At 34.4% G+C, this 22,073-nt stretch overlaps 1 protein-coding gene across 1 annotated transcript; it reads left to right on the top strand.

The window, feature by feature from the left end:
• Positions 1-4,157: 4,157 nt before the first annotated feature.
• On the top strand, positions 4,158-20,272 carry LOC149780338 (proteasome subunit alpha type-7-like). Its single transcript, XM_089937215.1, has 6 exons — positions 4,158-4,313; positions 8,771-8,897; positions 13,308-13,432; positions 14,781-14,903; positions 17,013-17,195; positions 19,555-20,272. The coding sequence occupies exons 1-6, from the start codon at positions 4,212-4,214 to the stop codon at positions 19,642-19,644; spliced, it is 750 nt and encodes a 249-aa protein (XP_089793341.1). The 5' UTR covers positions 4,158-4,211; the 3' UTR covers positions 19,645-20,272.
• The last annotated feature ends 1,801 nt before the right edge of the window (positions 20,273-22,073 follow it).

Below are 22,073 nucleotides of genomic sequence, written 5' to 3'. Positions count from 1 at the left end.
ACACTGACCAACTTAACTCAAAGCCACTTCGTTTTTGTTGCAAAGTTTGTTTATCGTCCGATGAATAAAAACACGTCATTTGAGCAGTGTTAAATGTAGTACGGTTTTAAACTAAGTCAGAATCTGGAGTGAAGCTAAATTGTCAAGTCATGTAAAAAAAAATTGTTCAAGTTGTCAGAATTAGGAGTGCGGAAGTTACGTTTTCTGGCATGGTTATCATAATTTGGCGTGAAGCTAAGATTTCTTGCAAAATTATGATATTTTTCTTTTCAAGTTGTCAGAAGTTTGAGTACGATTTTTTGCAAGTTCGTCATAATTTGTGTCAAGCAAAGATTTCTAGTACCGTACGGTTGATAATTTCACACTGACGTTATCGATGGCATTCAACCAATCAAACATCGCTATCTGACTCATTCGATTAGGTGACTGACTCTGTCTTATCCTTTAGGACCTTTGTTTTTGATAGTGAACACAATTTTTATAGCCTGCTATTTTGTTTTAAAACTAAATATTTATCACTAATAACATGATGAAATGTATTCCCAATATATTCCCTATCTTCATTTTGAGAAGTCCTGTGATCACTCACTTAGATTCGTGTAGTGCAAGATAAAGGATAAGACCTGAGTAAATCAAATGTTGAAATTATCTACTGGACAGAATATTGTTTGTGTTAAATCCAAATATTGAGAGAAACAGAGTGATCGTATGAAAAACTCGATTACGACTTTCGTTCAAAATGTACAATTAGTAACAACTTTATTTCCTCAGTGTTTACATGGGCATTAAACAAGTTGCTGTTTCAAGAATTCCAAAAGTATGTGTACCTTCCAAAGTGTATGATGAAATCTTCTTGTTATTAAGTTTCTTTTTTCTGGGAAGTTAAATTTAATTTTAATGGGTGTTAACTAATGTGAACAGCGTAAGATGGGCGAAACATTTTTAATAGAAAAGATGCTTTCACTAATAAAATGATGCTTTCACTAATGTCTCTTTTAAATCTATAGGCAACAAACTGACAACAAACAGTGCAAAACTAGTTTTTGACCAGCGAATGCGCTTTTGACTCGAATTCGTGTCTTTGTCAAAGGCAAATGAAAAACAGAGAGAAGACATAAAACAATAAATGCAAAAAGCGTTAAAAGTACACAGTTTCAAGTGACAATTTCTAAATTCTTTAAAGCTTGAAAATATTTGATGTTTCACCTAGTTAATACATTTTATTCAAATAATTTAATTGAATAGCGGAGAATACAATATACAACAAGGAATCATCGTCTATAGTATACTGTACAATTTTGGATAAAATCTGACGATAGCCTTTATAAAAAAAGCAAACAAACAAACAAACAAAAGCAAAAACATGTAAGTGTCATTAATGCCTTGATTAAACTAAACATCAGAAAAACCTAATCTTGAAAACAATTTTGTAAAACTAAATATGACCAAATTTACCTACTGGGTAGAGCTTCTAAATCGTTCAACATCATTTAGTGTGTGTGTGTGTGTGTGTGTGTGCATCAATCATCATCACCACCACCACCATCATGATCATCATCGTCATCATTATCAATCCCTTAGCCCAAGAGGTCGTTGGGGCACCACAGATGACTTTACAGCAAATTCTCTCCATCTTTCCCTGTTCTCTATTGCCCTTTGGGAAACTCCAGGTCCCATGCCTGTTCACTCCATAATGTTGTCTTCCCACATCTTTTTATGCCTGTCTCTTCTTCTGCACTCTCGCATTGTGCCTTGCAAGATTGTTTTTGCCTGTCCAGATGATCTTGAGACTTTACCTTACCACTTCAGTTTGCGTTTTTTTTTTTTTTTTTTTTTTACAGTGGTCAAGAGGTCTTCATAGGGTCCGATGACTCGTTGGATCCTGTTGTGAACCTCTTTGTTGGTTACATGGTCAATGTGTGAGGTGCCCAAGATCTTGCGGTAGCATCTCATTTCGAAGATTTGAATCCTTCTTTGTAGATCTGATGTGAGCGTCCATGTTTCACAAGCATACAGAAAAATGGATATGACAATCGATAGCATCAGCCTTATTTTGGAACCAAGATATATATATAGTTACAACTCTCTCTATGGTCATAAACTATATCACAGAAAGAAGGAAAACCACAAAGTTTATATAATCCTGACAGCTCTATCACAAGTCCAAAACAACAGAGTTTTCTGAATGAATTCCAGTATTGAATGTGCTGATGTACGAGGTCTTGACAGTCTTGATGTATCACAATGATATTATCCAGAATGTCTTTGAATGAATTCACAACCATCCCAAAATAGTGTTTTACTCCAAAAAGTCAAAGAACACTTGGTAATTCCAATTTATATCTTAAATAAACGATTCCTCTTGAATTATATCTGAACACAACTGTAATGATTCCACTGAAGGAACTTAAAAAGGGAATTAAAATAAATTGTTTACCACAACTTTAATAGTCTTAAGATACAATAAAATTACCAGGATGTGGGTCAAAAGTTCTCTTCCAGAAAATACAAAGTTTGTAAACGAAGCTAATGGATATATTTAAAAAAATGATTGGCGTTTGTGTCAACAACATTTAGAAAATCGGTACAGCTTAAAGCAAGCATGAGTCTCTCAGGTTTCGTATCACTGACCTTTTGTACAATATATTTATTTACATATTTTAATAAATACTCATTATATTTCCTATAAATATGATTCATGTGTTCCATGTGTTTAATGACACTAACTTCATATTATTACCTTTATGAAGGAAGAATTCAATCAGGAATTTTTTGAATGAATTAACCTGCTTATTTCATTTGAATTTATCTGCATGCATATTTAGTTTTGTTTCTTGTTATGTTTTCTTTTGTATATGCTGTACCATGTATTGATGATACATTGTCTGTTATTATACTATCTGCCATTTAAGTTCATTAAGTTTTAAAAAAGTATCCTCACAGTCCGTTTTGGGAGTATCGGAATGAATGAATACTCTTTTTCTATTAATGACAAGAGAGGTTTTCCCCAGCAGAGAGTACGGCTGTTCTTTCTAATATATAACTATGAACGGTTTGCTAATTAGTTTTAGTTCTTACGACAAATTATAACTCAAAGTAATAATAATGTGTACCTGTGTTACTTTGCAGCTGCAGACCGTCACGAACAAATTTTAGAAAAGTGTGTATATATACAAATTTGAGTTACTTTGCATTGTATATCGTCGAAATGTGCAAAATTAACAAAATATCGTTTTATTCTTTCATCTTCGCCTACTAGTAAAAATATTTGCAAAAGAAATAATTATGTGACCAAATTGCTGGTTAAACTTGAACACGAGATTATGATCAAAAGTATCAGTTAAGTTCATATTGTGTCACTATAAAATTGAAAATGAAAACAATAAGCGTTCTCCATAAGCGGCCTTTTGTTTTGATCACATGACAATGTGGCGTATACGTTCTAACGGAGTGTAAAAGCAGAGAGCATACGAAGCATGGAACCCGATTAATCAATCCAGTGCTGTCAGTCAGATGGAAGATGTTAATTCTCTGCTTTTTACTCTGCCATATCGCCATTACGTAAGCTACTCAACTATCTGGCGATTTACTATCTAATTTAAATAGTATCCGTACACCGACCAACTCGGAGGTCACACCTGTATGTTAAGAGTAAGAAATTAGTTCCAAATACGTCTCCCCAATAATTTGTTTATTTTCATGACATGCCATGGTTGGTCTAATATATCTCTTGACTGTAATTTAAACTAAGCACAGCTCTTCCTTTTAAAAAATTGTGCCATAGTATGTTTTTGCAAAGCGTAAACTTGCCCAAACTAAAGGTATGGCAACTAAAGAGCTCCAGAAAAACACTTAGTATTAATATTTATGCATACTCTCGCCACCTAACATGTTACCATATTTTTAATTATTAATTTACTTCGCCTAATTACAACCAAGACATATATCACACTGACTTTAGCAAGTCATGATAATAAACAAAATAATGGGTCCGGATATCTGAAACTATTTTCGAATATAAAGTGTATTCGGAGTTTTTCGTTGTTGGATAGTAAATCGCCTCTAGCTTACTTATTGGCGGTGGATCAAAATGTCTTTGGTTCGACGTAGACTATTCCCTTTTCTCAAAGTGTAGCTGCACATTGGCCGGGAACCAGACTAGACCGAGGAGCTGCAAATGCATCTAATATCCGGTTTCCAGTGAAACAAAAATGTCGTCCCGGTATGATCGTGCAATTACCGTCTTTTCTCCAGACGGACATTTATTTCAAGTTGAATATGCACAAGAAGCCGTAAAGAAGGGATCAACTGCTGTATGTGCACAATTATCTATCACAACATGTATCGTTCTGCATACGACAAGTCAATAATAATTTTGCTGTTTCATGCTTCGTTGCGGGGGGGGGGGGGGGGTAATGGAAAGAGTGGTATGGTAGCTTCCTACGATATCGTGGGTTGTGGTATAGGGGTACTAGAAGTTGTCTGTATTTTTTTATATGTATTTATTTTTGCATATCGTCACGTATCGTGTACTTATCTTACATACACTGCGTGACCATAAGTTAAAAGTTCTGCATCACCAGTTGATTTCGGGAAAATCTCATGATTGCTGTCGAGTACACTATTTTAAAAAGACACCCATGAATATAACTTTCCAAATAATAGCTCTACCCCATGTTCTCAGATAGCAAAACTATCTTCTTAAAATTCGATATTACTGTAACAAATCACTTAACCAGTTTGTCATCTCATAATATCCAATGATCTTATACAAGAGTTAGATCACATGATTACCGTATTTGTCAAGAACCTAGAGATCGAATCTATGATAGCAAATAATAGCAAAATTGTGAAGTATGGACAGATGTTGTTTTCTGGTGGAGTTCTCAACTGACAGGTGTTGACTTTAAAAACTTTGTTGTACTGGCCGGTATGGTTAGGTTTACAATAAACCAGAATTTTCTAAGTGCCATCTATGTTTTTGATGGTGTTTGTGTCCAAATAAGTCAGTCTGACATTTTTTTCCTTTCAATGGTGAATTTAATATATGGATTAATATGATCTGTGAATTCAGTTACATATTCTGATTTCTGCTTAGTGTGTTTGTCATCCACATTTCTGTACCTGTGACTCACACCTTCCATTAGATCAGGGGTGGTAAGAACATTAAATCATTGAGCCAGAGTTATTACATCACACCAAAAGATTTAAAATTGGAACTAGATCCTGTCAAGTGGTGTCATTATCTAAAATAGGTGTTCAAGAAGGTTTCCAACAGTTGAACGCTAGTCCTGATGACAATACCAGGAATAGAAGACCAACTGGGAGAATAGGTTTGAAAAGTATCATGATCCTACCATATGTAAAAGGGAATTCCAAATGCCTGAAGCGCATTTTTCAACGACACAGAATTAGTGTTTTTCAAACTGTACTGGACCTTAAGACAGATGCTAGTTTGCCCAAATGGTAAGTCTGATAAGAAAGATATTTGTGGACCTATCTATCACATTAAGTGTGAAGGACAGGGTGAAAGTCAGTGCCATCATGACTACATTGGGGAAATAGAGAGGACATTGAAAACGAGATGTAATGAACATAGAAGACCAAGTTCAGGCTCATGTGAAGTATCATGGCACATCCACAATGTTTGCCCTGGGCATACTGTAACTTGGAACTCAAGTAAAAATCTTAGATCTAGAAATAGCCTGGTTTGAGCAGGAGGTTAAAGAATCTACATCCTTGTGCACAAACCAACGCTGAACAAGGACAGGGGCCATTACAACCTGCTGTATATGTGGGACAATCTGTTAACATCACTCATCATTCCATCGAGTGATCTTAACAGTCAGTAGGGATTAAATAAGTCTTTTAGTGAAGTCTTTAGTGTGAGGATGATAAGCTTCAGGTTAGCTTTCTCTATACTGTTGGTGTATGTGATTGAACAGATAAAACATTGTCAGATATGAATATCAACAATCAGTTCACTTTTGTGTCATCAGGGCCTCCCTTGGAAATATTTTTCTTTGCACCATGAAATGTGTCAGATTTAAAAATTTGGAGCCACTTTTCAGCCAAAGGAAGCATTTTATGCCATGATGCAGGGACTTAAATATATGCGTAATTTGACATTGGCCCTATTTTACATTTATATAAACATGATAATAAAACAGTTTTTACATGCTTTTATTACATTTCAAAGCATAAGTTATAGTTATGAATAAATATAATAATACCATTATATGCATGTGAAGTTCAGTGTGTAGCATACGAAAAGCAAGAATGAATAAGAATGTTTCTTTATAACTGATAATACAAAATAATGCTTAGTCTCTATGAACAATGTCACTGACACTTCACCAATGTCTGCCTCTTTTTTTTCCCAGACCATTTCATAAATGCCTTCCTGAAAACACTGGGCCCATCAATAGAAATTCTCATTAAATTTGTCAGAGTATATATACCTGTAGAATTTTGTAAGTTTGTTTTGATTAGATTCTGGTGGCTGCACCCCCTCTCATAGTCTGCAGTAGAAATAGGGGCAATAAGTAACCTGGTAAATGCAGCTGGGCATAAATCTTTTTTTCAGAGCTAGAATAGCCATATACTTTGTGCTTGAGACAGACTTGTTTTATAAAATAAATTTTTAATTTTTCATTGATTTAAGTGACTTGGGCCCATTGCAGTTGACAACAGGCATCCTTGTATTGGCATCCTGTGTTACTCAGTTAAGTTCAGACCAAAAAAACGTGTTATGTAAGTAAATAATCCCAAAACTCTAAGCAGTCCCAAGTGCATATCACACACTCAGTTTGTAATAAACATAAATTAACAACACATGCAAATGACACTGAATCTTTTTTCTGACCTGTTGAACAATAGAGTATAGTATATCCCCCGGGCATTCCTTATTTCTTACTAATCACATTTAATTGCTTCTCAAAACTGACTGACAGCTTGCATTTAGCTGCAATCATGTTCAAATAACGTCTTATCCATCATCTACCGACATGATCCATTGACTGCCACAGATAGCAAAAACAAGTATTAGGTGGTCTGAGTCACTTATATCAATGAAAAATACAAACTTTACTGTATGCAAATTTGTCATCGGCTGCTTTTGCCAGTTAGTTAAAAAAAATAGCGCCACTTTCAAAATTCTTTTGCATTTGGTGACAAATGCGAAGCCTAGCAGAGGCCCTGATTATTGACAGTTATCAAACTTCCACAGTTAATTGCTGGGCTATGTTTAGGGCTGTTAAATGTGATGCTCATGAACTATAATAATACCTTTAACAAGCCAGGATCTGACATTTGTCATATCTTCATTTGATGCTAATTCTTGTCAGTATTTTTAAACAATGTTGATGATGGTCACTGCTATGACTTCTTTAGAACATCCACTGAAGTCAGGTCCCTATTACGATACACATGCCTATTGTAAAAGAATCTAACTGCTTAAAGTGGTGTATGGTGAGCATATGTTGTTGTTGACAATGTACTGCCATTACTGATCCAAGGTTTCTAGTAAGTAGAGGGTTTGTATTTTAGTGTAAATTTCATGGTTTGTTTGTTTTCCTTTTCTTCCTTGTTTTAAACAGCATTCATTGTTATTTGGATTTGTCCATATTTTATGGGATTACATTTCCTTTTTAACAGTGAGATAAATTTATGCCTTTATTAGAAGCTGAAAATCTTTTTCTCTTGCTCACTGCACAGGTTGTTTCAGATTCTTTTTGAATGAAGTAAAAATGTAACATTGCTAGAACTACCTACTATGTTCTGATTATAATATGAGATTGTGAAGCTACATTGTTCCCCTCACCGACTGAATGATGACCTAGAGATTGTAATGCAAAATATGTTACGTATAGTGTCCTCCTGCAGTTATTACATATATAAAGTTCAGTCAAAAAACTTTTGAAAATGTCATTGTAATTGCAATTTGTGTATATTGAAACTTTGACCAATTCCAGCTGGTATACCCCTTGGTAGGAGCCATGGCTAATATCCTTTTGACAATGGATACCATAGGGCAACATAACAGCAAAGTTTCATACAATTCCACCCAGTTGTTTAGGATGAAGTGTGTTCATGTGCAGGTGGACTCATGGATGAACAGAGGGAAAGAATAACACATTTGACAAAGCACTCAGATAAAACACTCAGCAGAATTTGACTAGCTTTTGAAAGAGTGTTCTGGCGTAAAGGTCTTTGAGTATTGAACAAATGCTGATGAGTCATCAAATATGGATCAAAATATATAGAAAAAAATAGACTTAACCTTGCAAGAATTGTTTTCATAATATATGCAATCAGCAATATTGGAATAATGCATTGGACTGACCCAGATATTTTGCCAACTAATCTTCCTGAGTATCTGTTAGTCAGGAGTAAGTTAGGTGAGCTATCTCAGACTCACTTGGGTCTCTTGTTTACCTTTCTACTCTAACTTCACTGTAGGGCCCTTTATTTTAAAATCTTTGCTGTTATAAGGTGGTTATTGTTATGAATCTCATTTTGTTATATAGTAGTAAAATTATACTCTATGTATAATATTCTTCATTATAATGCAGTCTCACTATAAGGTGATATAATCCATGGCCCCATGGATGGTAATATAATGAGGGAGTACTGTATTACTAAGATGTTATCATTATTCATCTAATTAGGTCAGCAAAATATGAAGTTTTATTTCAAATTTATAATCAATACACCCATTTTCTAATGATTTTATTTAAGCTATGACAGTAAGTTTTCCATCTTATTTCAGGTTGGAGTAAGGGGAAAGAATATAGTTGTGCTTGGTGTAGAGAAGAAGGCAGTGGCCAAACTACAGGAGGACAGAACTGTTAGAAAAGTAGCTCTCCTAGATGATCATGTTGCCTTAGCTTTTGCAGGTACATGTATTTGTTTTATTTTGGATGTTTGTTTGTTTGGATGAAAAGGAATTGTACTTGATATTTACACTCAGCTGTGTTAATATACAGGTTTGATACATACGTTGCCCGTAACCAAATAAGGAATCCTGTTGAATTTGGCAACAGAAACTACATTCATAGTACATTCAGCAACTAACCACATGTTGGCAGGAACTAACCACATGTTGGCAGGGTATCATCAGAGTTTTATCTACACATGGCTTCATGTAAGTTGTTTGACTCATCAATGCACAAAACAGTGAGTCAAAATCCAAACCTTTGAGTCTTATTCAAGCCGATGATCAGTTTTCAGAAATTTTTAAAAATAATTATAGTGTTTAATTACACAACAAAAATATTAGTTACATAGTGTGACTAAAGCCAATAAGGCAATTCCCGTGCCAGAAGCATCTGAACATTATATATTTGTTAAAAGTCTTGTTGATGGTTTCATGTCATCAGAAATAATCTGAGCATATATGACAATGTGTTTATTGCTGACTGTGTTAGTACTTTCATCTGCTACTGCAGTCACAAATGACAAATTTTGCAGGTCACGTATAAGACTATCCTCAACAATGTTTGATAGGCTCTCAAGTCACTCTGAACAGGTAATAGCAGAGTTATACTGATTGGCAGAATTCTTCAAAATGCCAATGGCATCACTTTCTTAAGCTGTTAAGTCGTGTATTAAATTAAGAAGAGATTTATATTTTTAAAAAGGGATGTCTTCTACACTCAGCCAATGTACACACTTTAGTAGCACTTTCACTGCTATGTCTTGTTTGAAAGAATGTTTTTTTGAACCTGCATTCAAATCTGCCTGGTGATGTGTACCTTGAATCAGCAGTTTGTGTTCTGGCAACCCAGCATGCCTTGCCAGTGTACTGTTCTGAAAGTTACTGTTTTTTGCACATTTGGTCATGGAAGTCATTTTTTAGCCTCTATACATATAGGGCAAAACATGAAGGCGTATTCACTGTCACATTTTTCATGCAACGGAACTTCTTGAAACGAAGCCAGTTGTGTTTTCAACCATTGCTGCACAAATTACATTTTATCTTACAAGTAACCGTTACCTCATTTTTGAACGATGATGGCTCCACTGGTTTGATAACAATACTGTTATCATCGGTATGTCATAAACACAGTCCAAAAGATAATTTTGTTTGTTTCAGATAAATTTTAATGCTTTTGCCTTGGATGCCATTTTCAGTCGAATGCTGACAGACATGTTTAGTTTCCGCCTCTTTCTTGGGTAAGGTGATTATATGGTTCTAACATCCTGTTGCTACAAATGATGTGACAGTTACAGGTCACATAAGGTCAGATCCAGGCTCCACACTCAGTTGAACCCTATGTATTATGATAACATTAGCGTAAGAAACTGATGTGCGCATGTTTTCCCTGTTTGGGAGAGTTGTAATCAAGCCATTAAAGAAGTTAGACCAAACCTTAATTTTGTGTTAATCAGCAACACATAATAATGGGTGTGTCAATTTAAGTACCATCGATGATTTGTAGACTGAACCTTTGTTTTTTTTTTTTGTAAATCAGGAAAATATAACATTGGGGTGCATCAATTTTTGTGCGTCAAATCAGAAAAGTTTGCATATATGACGCATGGGTAGATAAAACACTGGTATCATGTGTCAGTTGTGATGCTCTTGTTAATTTTTGGAGTATAAAAAATTAAGTTGGTTTAATAATGCCAATACTTTAACTTTTCTGAATTGGATGGATACATTTTACATTTTCAAGAACGGGGTAGCTGCCTTTGAAGTCAAGTATGTTTTTATGATGTAGTTGTGTGATTGCATCAGCCGTGGACAGCTCTCATGGTGACGCTGGGCAAGGAACTTTATTCTTATTGCCATGGCACCAAGTGGTCTTCCTGTGTTGTTCTGTATTAAAAACAAATGCCAAACAAAATCAGTTTTCAGCCCTATATTTTGACACCCACTAGCCGCTTATCAATCTGTCCATCTCTCTGTCAATCTGTCCATATCCACACTCCTAAAGCTCTGGGTGGAAATCCACCAAATTTATTACATGGGTTGCCATGTGATGAGTGTTATTGGGCCCTTCCTCTTGGGTCCTTCTGATAGTGTCATTGGGCCCTTCCTCTTGGGTCCCTCTGATAGTGTCATTGGGCAAATATAAAAAAATTGCAATTACAGTGATATTTTCTTTATTGTGACCAAACTTTGCACAGGCATACATACTTAGAAGGATGGCATTTAATATATGTAATTAATTTTGGGTTACAATCAAGTGTGGTGGTGTGGCAGAGTTGTAAAATATAGGAATTTACTATGAAGGTGAGTCACTGAAGTAGTTTTGTCTGAAATGTTTCATCTGCGGTTGTTTTATTAAGGTCTTGTCAGTGTGTTCCAATTAAGATTCAGTTTGTATTGAATGAAAGAGCCTGAACTGTACAAAGTACTGTTCATGAGGATTATTTCATCTTTAAAAAGACATGCAGTTAAGAAAATTAAGAGTGTCCTGATTTGATCTTTATTTCCTGTCATTGGTATCAAAATCATGATTGTTTAAGTAAACATTTCTCTCTGAAAACTCATTCCCAGTCATTTATATCCACTGCATACATGTGCCTTGCCTCCACAATGATTGATAAACTCTTGCAATCAAGCACTCACAAATGCAATAGCTGTTATATCTAATTTCAGGTTATGTACATGTGACTTTATAGTTTGATAGATCCACTATGTATGTTACAAATGATCTCATTGGTCAATAGTGGGAAGTAAAAGATCATTTGATCAAGCAAAGTAGAGTTAAGACATGATGGTTTTTGCTGTGAAGGACATCATATGCTAAATATGGTTAGTATTGGGGTGGTTTGGAATCGGTACCAAGTGATACTTGATGCATGTGGTTGTTTTTGATACTGGAGACAGGGGCTTTTGCTAGTGATTCAGAAACAGATTTTTCTTTTGTTTTTTTTCTTCTTCAGAGTATGAAATTAATGATATTGAATTAGTGAGTGTTAGCAGTGATATTGAACTATCTTCTTTGTCCATTCTGTTGGAAATTTAAGCAGAATCGGACAATAAAGACTGCACAATGTGGACAAGAGAGCCACATGTCCTGCATGTCAGTGAGTCCACTGAAAGTGAGTCATACTTTTGTTTTTGATAAAGGGAAAAAAAAGAGATTTATTCTCGTAAAGTTTTCTCCAGGCAATAATTGAAAGAACGACTGACACTAACAACTATGTGGCAAAATACTTGGAAGAGAAGCCTGATTCTTTCTGGCAAACCACAACTCTTGAAGAAACCCAGGCCATTCTAGATATGTACCTAGCGTTATCAGTCTTGACTCAACTAGCATGTACCTTAGTTTGGCAATCTACATAGCCTTTTAGACACCCAGTGTTCTGCAAATTATGACAAGATTATGTTTGAAATCTGTCCACGTATTTATGTGTACCAATTTTACATATCATTTGGTATCAAGATGGCAGACAACTTTTAAGTGTGACTGCATGTTTGTGTTTTTTTAATGACATTAACTTTCTTATTGATCATGTGGAAGTTACATAGATTTTTGAAAAATTGCACACAGAAGGTAGTTATAGCTTTTATATTTGCATGGTTTTAATATATAATATCAGTCAATTATAAGGACAAAAAATTTGCCTCTATTCCCAAGTCATGAGATGAAAAGTTATTATTTGGCTTCAGTAGCATAAGGTTCTAATTGCCAAATTAACTGCAGTAGGGACCTCAGCGGATTAGTGGGTCAATAGAGCAACACTGACAATTAAAGAATTAATTAATTTATAATTGTATTTAATTGTAGAATTGTAAGTTAGTCATTAGTTATTGCACATGCACAGCTCTCCTTAACTTAAAGCTGTCCATTATAACAGGGTTGCTGCTGTTGGCCCATCATTGTAACATAGTCCATATTAAAAGAAAAGTATGGTCATCAACCCCATTTCATTAAGTGGTAGTAAAATTATATATATCATGGACTTCATTATAAAGTGATCTTAATATAAGATGATCTACTCTATAGATAGCATTATAATGAGGGGGTACTGTATCTATAGCTCATGCAAATGCTTGGATTTACTCATGCCCTGTTAACACAATGTGATGTGACAGAAATTTAAAATATTGTGTGTAAAATGTAGTTGAGTCAGATTTTTCATGTTCTGCCAGATAAAATTATTTCATATTTATAAATGTAACTTCAGCATGACATCATTGATCAAAGTAAATATATCTGAAATCAGCTGTCTCTGAAAATATTTTTGACACAGTCAAGCCAGAATTCATTAAATTTAGCTTCAGCTGTTTGAAGTTTCTGTGCCTGGATGGCTTTTAATAGCAAATTAATATTGCATTTTTTTTAAAACAGGACTTACAGCAGATGCCAGAATTTTGATTAACAGAGCCAGGATAGAATGTCAGAGTCACAAGCTAACTGTAGAAGATCCAGTAACACTAGAATATATAACCAGATATATTGCACAACTAAAACAGGTAGGATACAAAGAGAATCACACCTGATTATACTCAGCTCATGACTTCCTGTGCAAATGCATTGTGTGGATGATCCAGTTAATTTTCCATTGATTTGAACATTGTCAAGTACATAAGGCACCCAGTAAGTGTGTTGTTACATAACATTATATCACAGCATGTCTGTTACACTGCAGAAGTACACAAAATTGTCATTTCTTACCATATATACTCCCTTATAAGTTGAGTCCAACTGCAAACTACACTAGAATAAACAAGATATACCCTAGTATGCAGATGCATTAAGTTATGGCAGATAAGGATCTTTGTTGTTTGCATTTTGAGTAATCTTAAAAAACAAATATATATGGTATTATCTGTTTATGTGTGATTGAGTCATAAAAGTAATTCAAACATTATTTCTCATCAAAACTTTTTGTATTCACTTTAATTTTGTGAAAAGTAACTTAAATAAAGTTTATTATTTAATAGAAAGTTGTATATCATAGATAAATAAATTATATTTCTTTACCATTGGATAACTGTGGTGTTGCCAGAAGTGTATGGGACTCACATGCTGACCTCATTGTCCTTCAGTCTTGCCCACAGTATCCAACAGTACAAACACTGTAATCTGTGCCTATATTACAGTGAAAGCTGTGTACAAAGGAGACTCATGTGACAATGAAACTTTGTCCTTGGATTAACGTTATTTATATGGCAGTCAAACAAGTAAAGGCAATGAGGTCTTAAATGTTGTCTTTTATAGTCAGGTGTCCTGCATATGAAGTTGGCCACTACATCAGGTTAAGCTGTATGTTCTAAAGATATAGAATCTGGTCTTTTTCTAGGTTAAAATTATATAGTTTTTTTTCTTTCTTTCACTAGGGACATAATGCTATTGGTTGGATAATTAAATTCAAGGTTTATGATGTATAAAAAACATTTTTTTTTTAAATACCATATAGTTATATCATATTTTGAATGGTATAGAATTACACAAATTCCTTACAACAAAAATCTAAAAAATGTTTTTAAATACTTCATTGTTAAGAATGTTTGCTTTGTTTGCATCATACATGAAATCTTTTATCTTTATATGCTTCTCTGTCGATGTTTTTGCATTTGTTTCTAAAAAAAAGCACTGAATTGAGACCAACATGTAAATAATTATGACTGAGGAAGAGTTGAAGGAAATTAATTTAATTTAATATGATTTAACATTTCACCAGTAGTATACACCCACCCACCACCTCCCCCTACCCCTACCCATTATACTATTTTGTTGGTCTTTAACTAACCTAGGTTTGTGCTGCTTTTATTTACATAACCATTTCTAAGCAAACCTTGCGCATATTTTTTTCTTCAGAAATACACACAGAGTAATGGACGGCGACCTTTTGGACTTTCAGTTCTGATTATCGGATTTGACTATGATGGATCTCCACGTTTGTACCAAACAGACCCCTCAGGAACCTACCATGAATGGAAAGTGAGTTGTAAGGTCCTTTGCATAAAAAACCCTCCCATCCAAGGCGAGGGTCTGCACGAAGTAATTGTATCATAAAATTTTCATTCCAATGCAGATTTAATAAATTCTGGCCTGTTTTAGTCACTGGACACTAAATTGGGATTAACTCCTTTGGCATGGTCTGCCTTACCAGCAGATACAAGAATGTACTCAAAGACACTTAATAAAGTTACAAGAATGTGCTTAAAGACATTTTCATAAAACATTTGATGCCCACAGTAAGCAGATCTTTCGTTCAAAAGCAGCAACAAATAATGTAAATAACATTGTAAATAAAAACAAAGAAAAATATAAATTTGTGGGAAAAATTATTTGAGTTAACAGCAAAGTATCCAAAATGGAAGCTTGCAATTATTATCTTTAAAAGAGCAATTGCTAATGTCAGGAAGTTTGATTGGATGAATACCATATAAATGAGCTCATTCACAAACAGAATGCTTATCACTTATACATGCTTTAACATTTATCACCTGCATTTATCACTTCAGACTACACTTATAGAAAGTAGGGCATAACCGACTTTTGATCCGGAAATCGGATTCCACCGGATAGTATGAACTTCCGATTAATCGGAGTCGGACAAGGCAGGAACGACCGATTCGGATAATAAAAATAATAAAGTTGAATTTCTATAGCACCGTGTCTAACACTGCGTGTCATTCGATAGTGCGTTAATAAAGTTAAATAAGAAGTCAGAAAAGTCCAATATGGTCAACACAACGGGGTGAAACGATAATACTCGAGTTAGACCGAAAGATTTAAATTTATTAAAATATATAATACAGTCCTACCCGTTTATGTCAACATCCTCAATAATGAAGGCATAATATTGAATACATTGACACATGCTAATGAGGTATTAAAAGAAAATGATTCCGCAAGAGGCCAACTTTATAGGACCAAACAAAAGCCTGTTTTATTTTTATTTGACCGCGACATTAAAGCATGGCGGCAAGATCAACTAATTGTTGAATAAAGTACAGGATGGAACTGGCCGCTTGCCGACATAAATGATTAAGGCGGGAAAATAAAAGCCTGGCGGCAAGATCAACTAATTGTTGAACAAAGAATGGGTCGGAACTGGCAAAAAAATAAAAAATTTCATGGATTCTTTGTGGCTTTGAACTTCGTTGCATTTTGCTATAGTCCTGCCATATCCTTCCCCTTGTGACATCGGTGTGATATGCAAAACGTGTGTAACACGGTTTAAAAAATTAATTTGAAAAACCTTTTAATTTAGCATTTCCGATTAATTGAATCGTATCCGGAATCGGAAAAATTTCATGCCCAAAATCCGGAATCGGAAATCAGTAGAAAAATGCTAATCGGTTATGCCCTAATAGAAAGCAAACTGTAGGATGGAAATAATGCTTACAGTGCATGTCAAACAAATTAAAATACTAAAGTCATTTATACATTAAGCCCCGGTCAGTGAAGTTTTGCAGTATAGCGCTACCACACACGACTGATATGGTCATAAAGCCCATTAAACTGGTTCTGTAGTTGCTACTCCATTTTGGCATGATTATTTGGTGTCAGCACTGTAATATTGATAAATAGTAAAAACAGTGGGCTACCCACTAGAACCCATGCTGTTAAAAACAAAGAAAATCAGCAAGACAGTACAAATATGTCATCAAAAGGAAAATTGTACAAGACAGTGCAAATAGTTTGATATAAAAAATTATGCATAAATGGGCAAAATCAATGATATACTTATCATTTTGCAATTTGTGTCATCATTTTTCAAATTTTTTGTTGTATAGATCATTATGCTACCAAAATTATTTGACTAATTTGCCTTGTTTAAAGTAATACAATTTTGGCTTGTCATTTTATCCATCTTCTGTACATTGTAGCACCATTGCTGCCACAAGTTAGCTCTCATAGTTTAGATATATGCACGGGTATGTGATCAGTTGAAGATCTGGTTTCCCCTGGACTCGTTTTTTTTAATATTCCACCTCAAAAATCTCTGGACCGACAAGAGTGCTTCTTATAAATGGTAAGAACTTTGATACATTCATTGTATACTAAATGAGTAAAGTTTATCAAAATCTGTATATTCAGGCAAATGCAATTGGTCGCAGTGCTAAATCAGTCAGAGAATTCTTGGAGAAGCATTACACAGATGAAATCGCGGCTAGTGACCAGGAGTGTATCAAGCTGACTCTTAAAGCTCTGCTGGAAGTTGTCCAGTCTGGTGGCAAAAATGTGGAGCTGGTCATCATGACACGGGGACAACCACTCAAGGTCTGTGATGTTATTCAATTTTTTGTGTCAGTATTCAGGGCTTGAAATTTGGATTGTTGATCACCTAGGCACAGGCAAGATCTAAGACACTTGGTAATAACCATTTAATTGCTTGCCTAATGATAAGTTTGCGTCCGTCTTTTGTAGTTATCATGTGAATAAGAGACCATAAACACCTCTTGTGTGTGCTAAGATTTCAGTACTTTATCCCACTTTTAATGATATTCTGATGGTTAATTGTTAGAGACAGTGTGCATTTTATTTGCATAGACACCTGTGAAAGAAATATCATGAGTTGTATTATTAATAGTTATCGCCTTGATATTGCTGAGAGGCATCAACACAGTCTTTAACAAATCAGCTGTTTAGGATTGACAAGCTCACAAACTGCCTGGGGCTGTGATGGGGCTTGAAAGTGAGTGAGTCCCAGATATATCCAAATATTACAATAAAAAATATTTATTTCTTCTTTTTCAAAACTTACTTTATACAGTAAATATTAAGATTATCACACATATGCAAGAAAATGTGAGACTGATATTGACTGCAAGATTGAAATCACTGACTTAACAGTATATTGTGTGAAGTAAATGATAGTAGATGAGGGAAACTGCAGCCATTTATGTAATAGAAGAATGCTTTACATATAAACACTAAATAAAAATGCTGATATATGTACTGTGAGATGGCAGGGTATCAGACTTGCAAAACATAAAGTATTACAAACTGATCGTCACCCCTTTCTTTATTGCTGTCAATTATTTTTACTTGCCCATGAGCATGTGCCTTGCAAACCTGAGCTTGCCTGAGCCAGATTTGAACTCATCCTGGGTGTCAGGCTAGTGGATTTATAAGGCATTGACACATAAAGTGCTCATTGAAGTTTCTATTTTAAGCAGAAAAGTGCTACTCCAAATCTGTCCCTGCAGCAGGAACTGAAATATTACTCATGTAGGTTGAAACATTCCCATAAACACATGTAAATATGAAAACTGGACATTCACAGCAAGTATTCATGGATGTGCTTGAAAATACTGTTCCAGTCATCCAAATGAATTTAATAAAAAGAAGTTTTCTTTACTTCATTATATTGGGACAGAGGACAGATCTATAGAATTAAGTTGATATTCAGGGTTTGAAAAGTCACATTAAGGTTTTCAGATGCAGTAATTTAACATAACATAGAAACAGCTAGAATCATAAACATACATAATATGCCCAAGTATCTTACCTAATGTAGGCAACCTAAGGATGTATTTATTCAGTATAATCCAGTAAATCTTTTAAGAAACTCTGATACCCTAACTCAACTGGTTGGACCCAGGGACCATTATTTTAGATGTAAGGGGGCACATGGTCCAAATTTTTTAAATCCTAGATGCAACCCTCTGTTATCATCATCAGCAGTCACCAATCATAGATTTGTTATCCAGTTCCAATATCATATACAATATTTGTTGTACAATGCATAAGGTATAATTCATGGCAATACCTTTGAGACAGAGTGATGACTTTACAGTGGCATTACATTTTTGTAAGTATATGGTGAATTGTCATGTCTCAGATTTAAATATTGATCAGTTAACAAGATTGATCCACTTGTACAAAGTTATTGGCATTCTGGTACATTCTGTCTAATGAATTGACCCTTCGGTTGATCAGCTTCCAGTACATCTCATTTACAGAGATGCCACATGTTTTAGTTAGGACTAGAAAGGTGTTAAATACTTGTAGAAAGGCAACATAACAGTTTGCACTGAGTGGAATAATTAATTAAAAGTTCAGTGAAGGACCATCCTAGCATTCAGTGGTTTCTTTTTGTTTAAAAATAAAACATTTTTTTGCACTCCTTTCAGGTGAGGACTGTTCCATTTAAACATACATGGTACCCAGGGAATGTGGTTTTCTAAATATACATGCCAGTGTAATTTAATTTCAAGGAGTTCATATTAAAATGATTACAAAATTCAAAATTGCATCTATGGGTGAGCACCCCACATCAGAAGTGTCTTCCCAGGTATGTTTTAATGGAACAGCCCTGAACATTTGTATCAATAATCAGATTATCACTAACTATGGATTTATTATTGTTGTTATTATTATTGTTATTATTATTATTATTGACTCTAAGTGAGGACTCTGGACTATCAATTTAATTCAATGAAACTTTACAATGTTTGATATAGGGAGTGGAAATTTGTTTTGCTGTAATTGAAAACATTCAGATTTTATTTATTCTCGTGTATAAAAATTTTGGAAGAAATAAAAGATGCCTTTCCAGGGAGAGGTTTGTTTTGTGATAATTATTAATTCATTTAAAGCATGTTTGTTAAGTACTCTTTTTTTTATATGATTTTAGATGCTGGAATCAGATGAAATAGATAAATATATGGCAGAAATAGAGAAAGAAAGAGAAGAGGAGGCTGAAAAGAAGAAACAAAAGAAATAGTGAAATTTGTATAAAGACACTTACATTCATTATTTAGTGCTCATCGTCTTCTCATACTTGAGACTTACAATACATTTACATTTTTTCAGTAAATAATAAATTGGGAAAGAAATTCCTCATGCAGAACTGTACTTTTGAAAGGATGCTAAACAACATCAGTTTTAATGAACCACTGGTTTTAAATTGGAATAAAATGTGCTTTAATATATCTGATACATAAATGTAGTAAGGTTTGCATACACATTGAAACATACAATTACATTTAAACCTAATTACAATTGATCATGTGTGATCATAAAGCAAATTTTTAGAATAAGCGCATTCATTGGTATTTTTCTTTTTAAGTATAAATCTTTGGGCAAATATGCTTTTAAAACACACTAGCCTACACAAGGTCAGCAACAGTGATTCTGAAAATGCAATGATACAGTTACTACATTTCAAACAAGAACCACCACAACACTGATTTCTGGCTAGTGCCAATCCTTTCTTTGTACAGAACAAATCATAAGATAATTTTAACCTGTCGTTATTTTGCTTCTTGTATTTTCAGGACATTTGATGTATAGTTAAAATGCGAACCATTTTTTGATTCTGCTTGATGAATAAATGTTGAATTTGCCTTTAATCTGTGTTGTAGTTTTCATTAATATTAGACGCAGTTTTATTATTTAATGAATTGAATAATTGAAGAGGCTCGGCCCAGATATCATAACACTTTACATTTTGAACTTAATCTTGAAGTTTCCATCAACAATTACAATGGGTTTTACTTTTTAAATGTCACTTCGGATCACCTAAGTGTGGAAACTTAGGCCCACACTGAAAAGCTCCAGGTTTTATGATCTCCAGGCCTTGTGAATACAATGACTTAATCATTCTGCCATCTCAGGTTCAATCCTTGTGTATGCTGAATACATGGAAGTGTAATTACACATACTTTGAGACGGCAGAGTCTGAGCTTTCCAGTTTCTATGAAGACTACCGTAAACCAACATCAGACCATTAAGAGTACTTGTATAGATTCTAAGATCATCATAGATAATCAAAAGTATTCCAAATACTGATGATTCAGAGGCTGTTGCCATAGTGATAACATACATTGTGATACATACATGGTCATCAAAAGTGCATGTTTATAATTTCTGAATATATGACGATGTAAAACTGCTCCAAAATTTAGAAAATGAATTTTTGCAATAAATAAAAAAAAACCATCAGAAATGTGTTCCCTTGTGTATGTTCCATGCCAAGCTTGGAGAAATCTCATTGGAAATCGATACACAGAATGGTTAATATTTGGTTGTTAAATATTTGTAGTAAAAAAAAAAGTAACCTTTGACGTCAACTATTAAAGATTATGTTGAATGACATATAATCCAGATTTCACAACATACATGGATCACTCGCATTAGAGATATTGGGCAGTCTGGTACTGCATCATAGCTTCATAGTTTAAAATTAAGCAATAAAAAAAATCTTGGCTGTCAGGAATTGCGAAAATGACATAATTAATAACTTGAGGCAGAGCCTAAAAGCCATGCCTAATTTCCAGGTTTTGTATGCTAGAGTACATCCAAGCTCCATCTCTTTACCCCAATACAGTGCAAGTGTACTTTTACATTGGCAAGGTCAGCCATGTTAAATTCAGACAAGAGGGATGATAGAGTTCCAATTGACACTAAAGCAGTAATTCATGCAAGATATATTTTAAACAATCCTATTAATGAAAATAGGACTTAAATCATAGCATCTCCTTTGTAATAATTAATAAAAACAAATTCATTTAAACATTGAGGGAGAGAGAGAGAGAGAGACAGCATTGGTTGGGGTGGGTGTAAAAAAGAGGGAGACTGATGCATTAAGTAATCCAAAGCAGTTACAACAAAATATCATGAAATTGATATCTTGTCATATAATCACTGTATCTTTTTAGTGTCTATCTGAAAATCACAATCAGCAATTTGAAAGTAGTGAAGAAAAAGAATTGTACTTAATTCATCTAATATAAATGTCTTCTCTGGACCATTACAGTGTGAGAGATGGATGCAGTATGAGAGAAGCAGCCTATATTTTGTCAGAAGGTCAGCTGATCAGTAGAATAGTCACATTATGACATTTGTTGACATTAACATAAGGAAACGAGCAGAGGTTGAAAGTTTTACTAGCCGATAATGCAAGCCAGTAGAGAACAGGCATGTAGACTGTATGACATGCTTGCTCACTTCTTTTACCATGAGGTCAAGCTCATTAAATATTTGCTGTAAAGTTTCAGTTGAAGTGTTTTGCATTTATTAATATTTCCTAAACCCTTTGATAGATTTTCATACTACTAGGAATCAATCATTATGAAGCAATTACAGTTCCTTCTGCAACACACTCACTCATCCCTATGACCTTGGACTCAAGGTCACAGAAAGTTTGCATTG

Source organism: Sinohyriopsis cumingii, chromosome 16 (assembly GCF_028554795.1).
Source record: "Sinohyriopsis cumingii isolate HCF-2022 chromosome 16, ASM2855479v2, whole genome shotgun sequence".
Classification (NCBI taxonomy): Eukaryota; Metazoa; Mollusca; class Bivalvia; order Unionida; family Unionidae; genus Sinohyriopsis; species Sinohyriopsis cumingii.
This window is presented reverse-complemented; position numbering and strand designations above follow the sequence as displayed.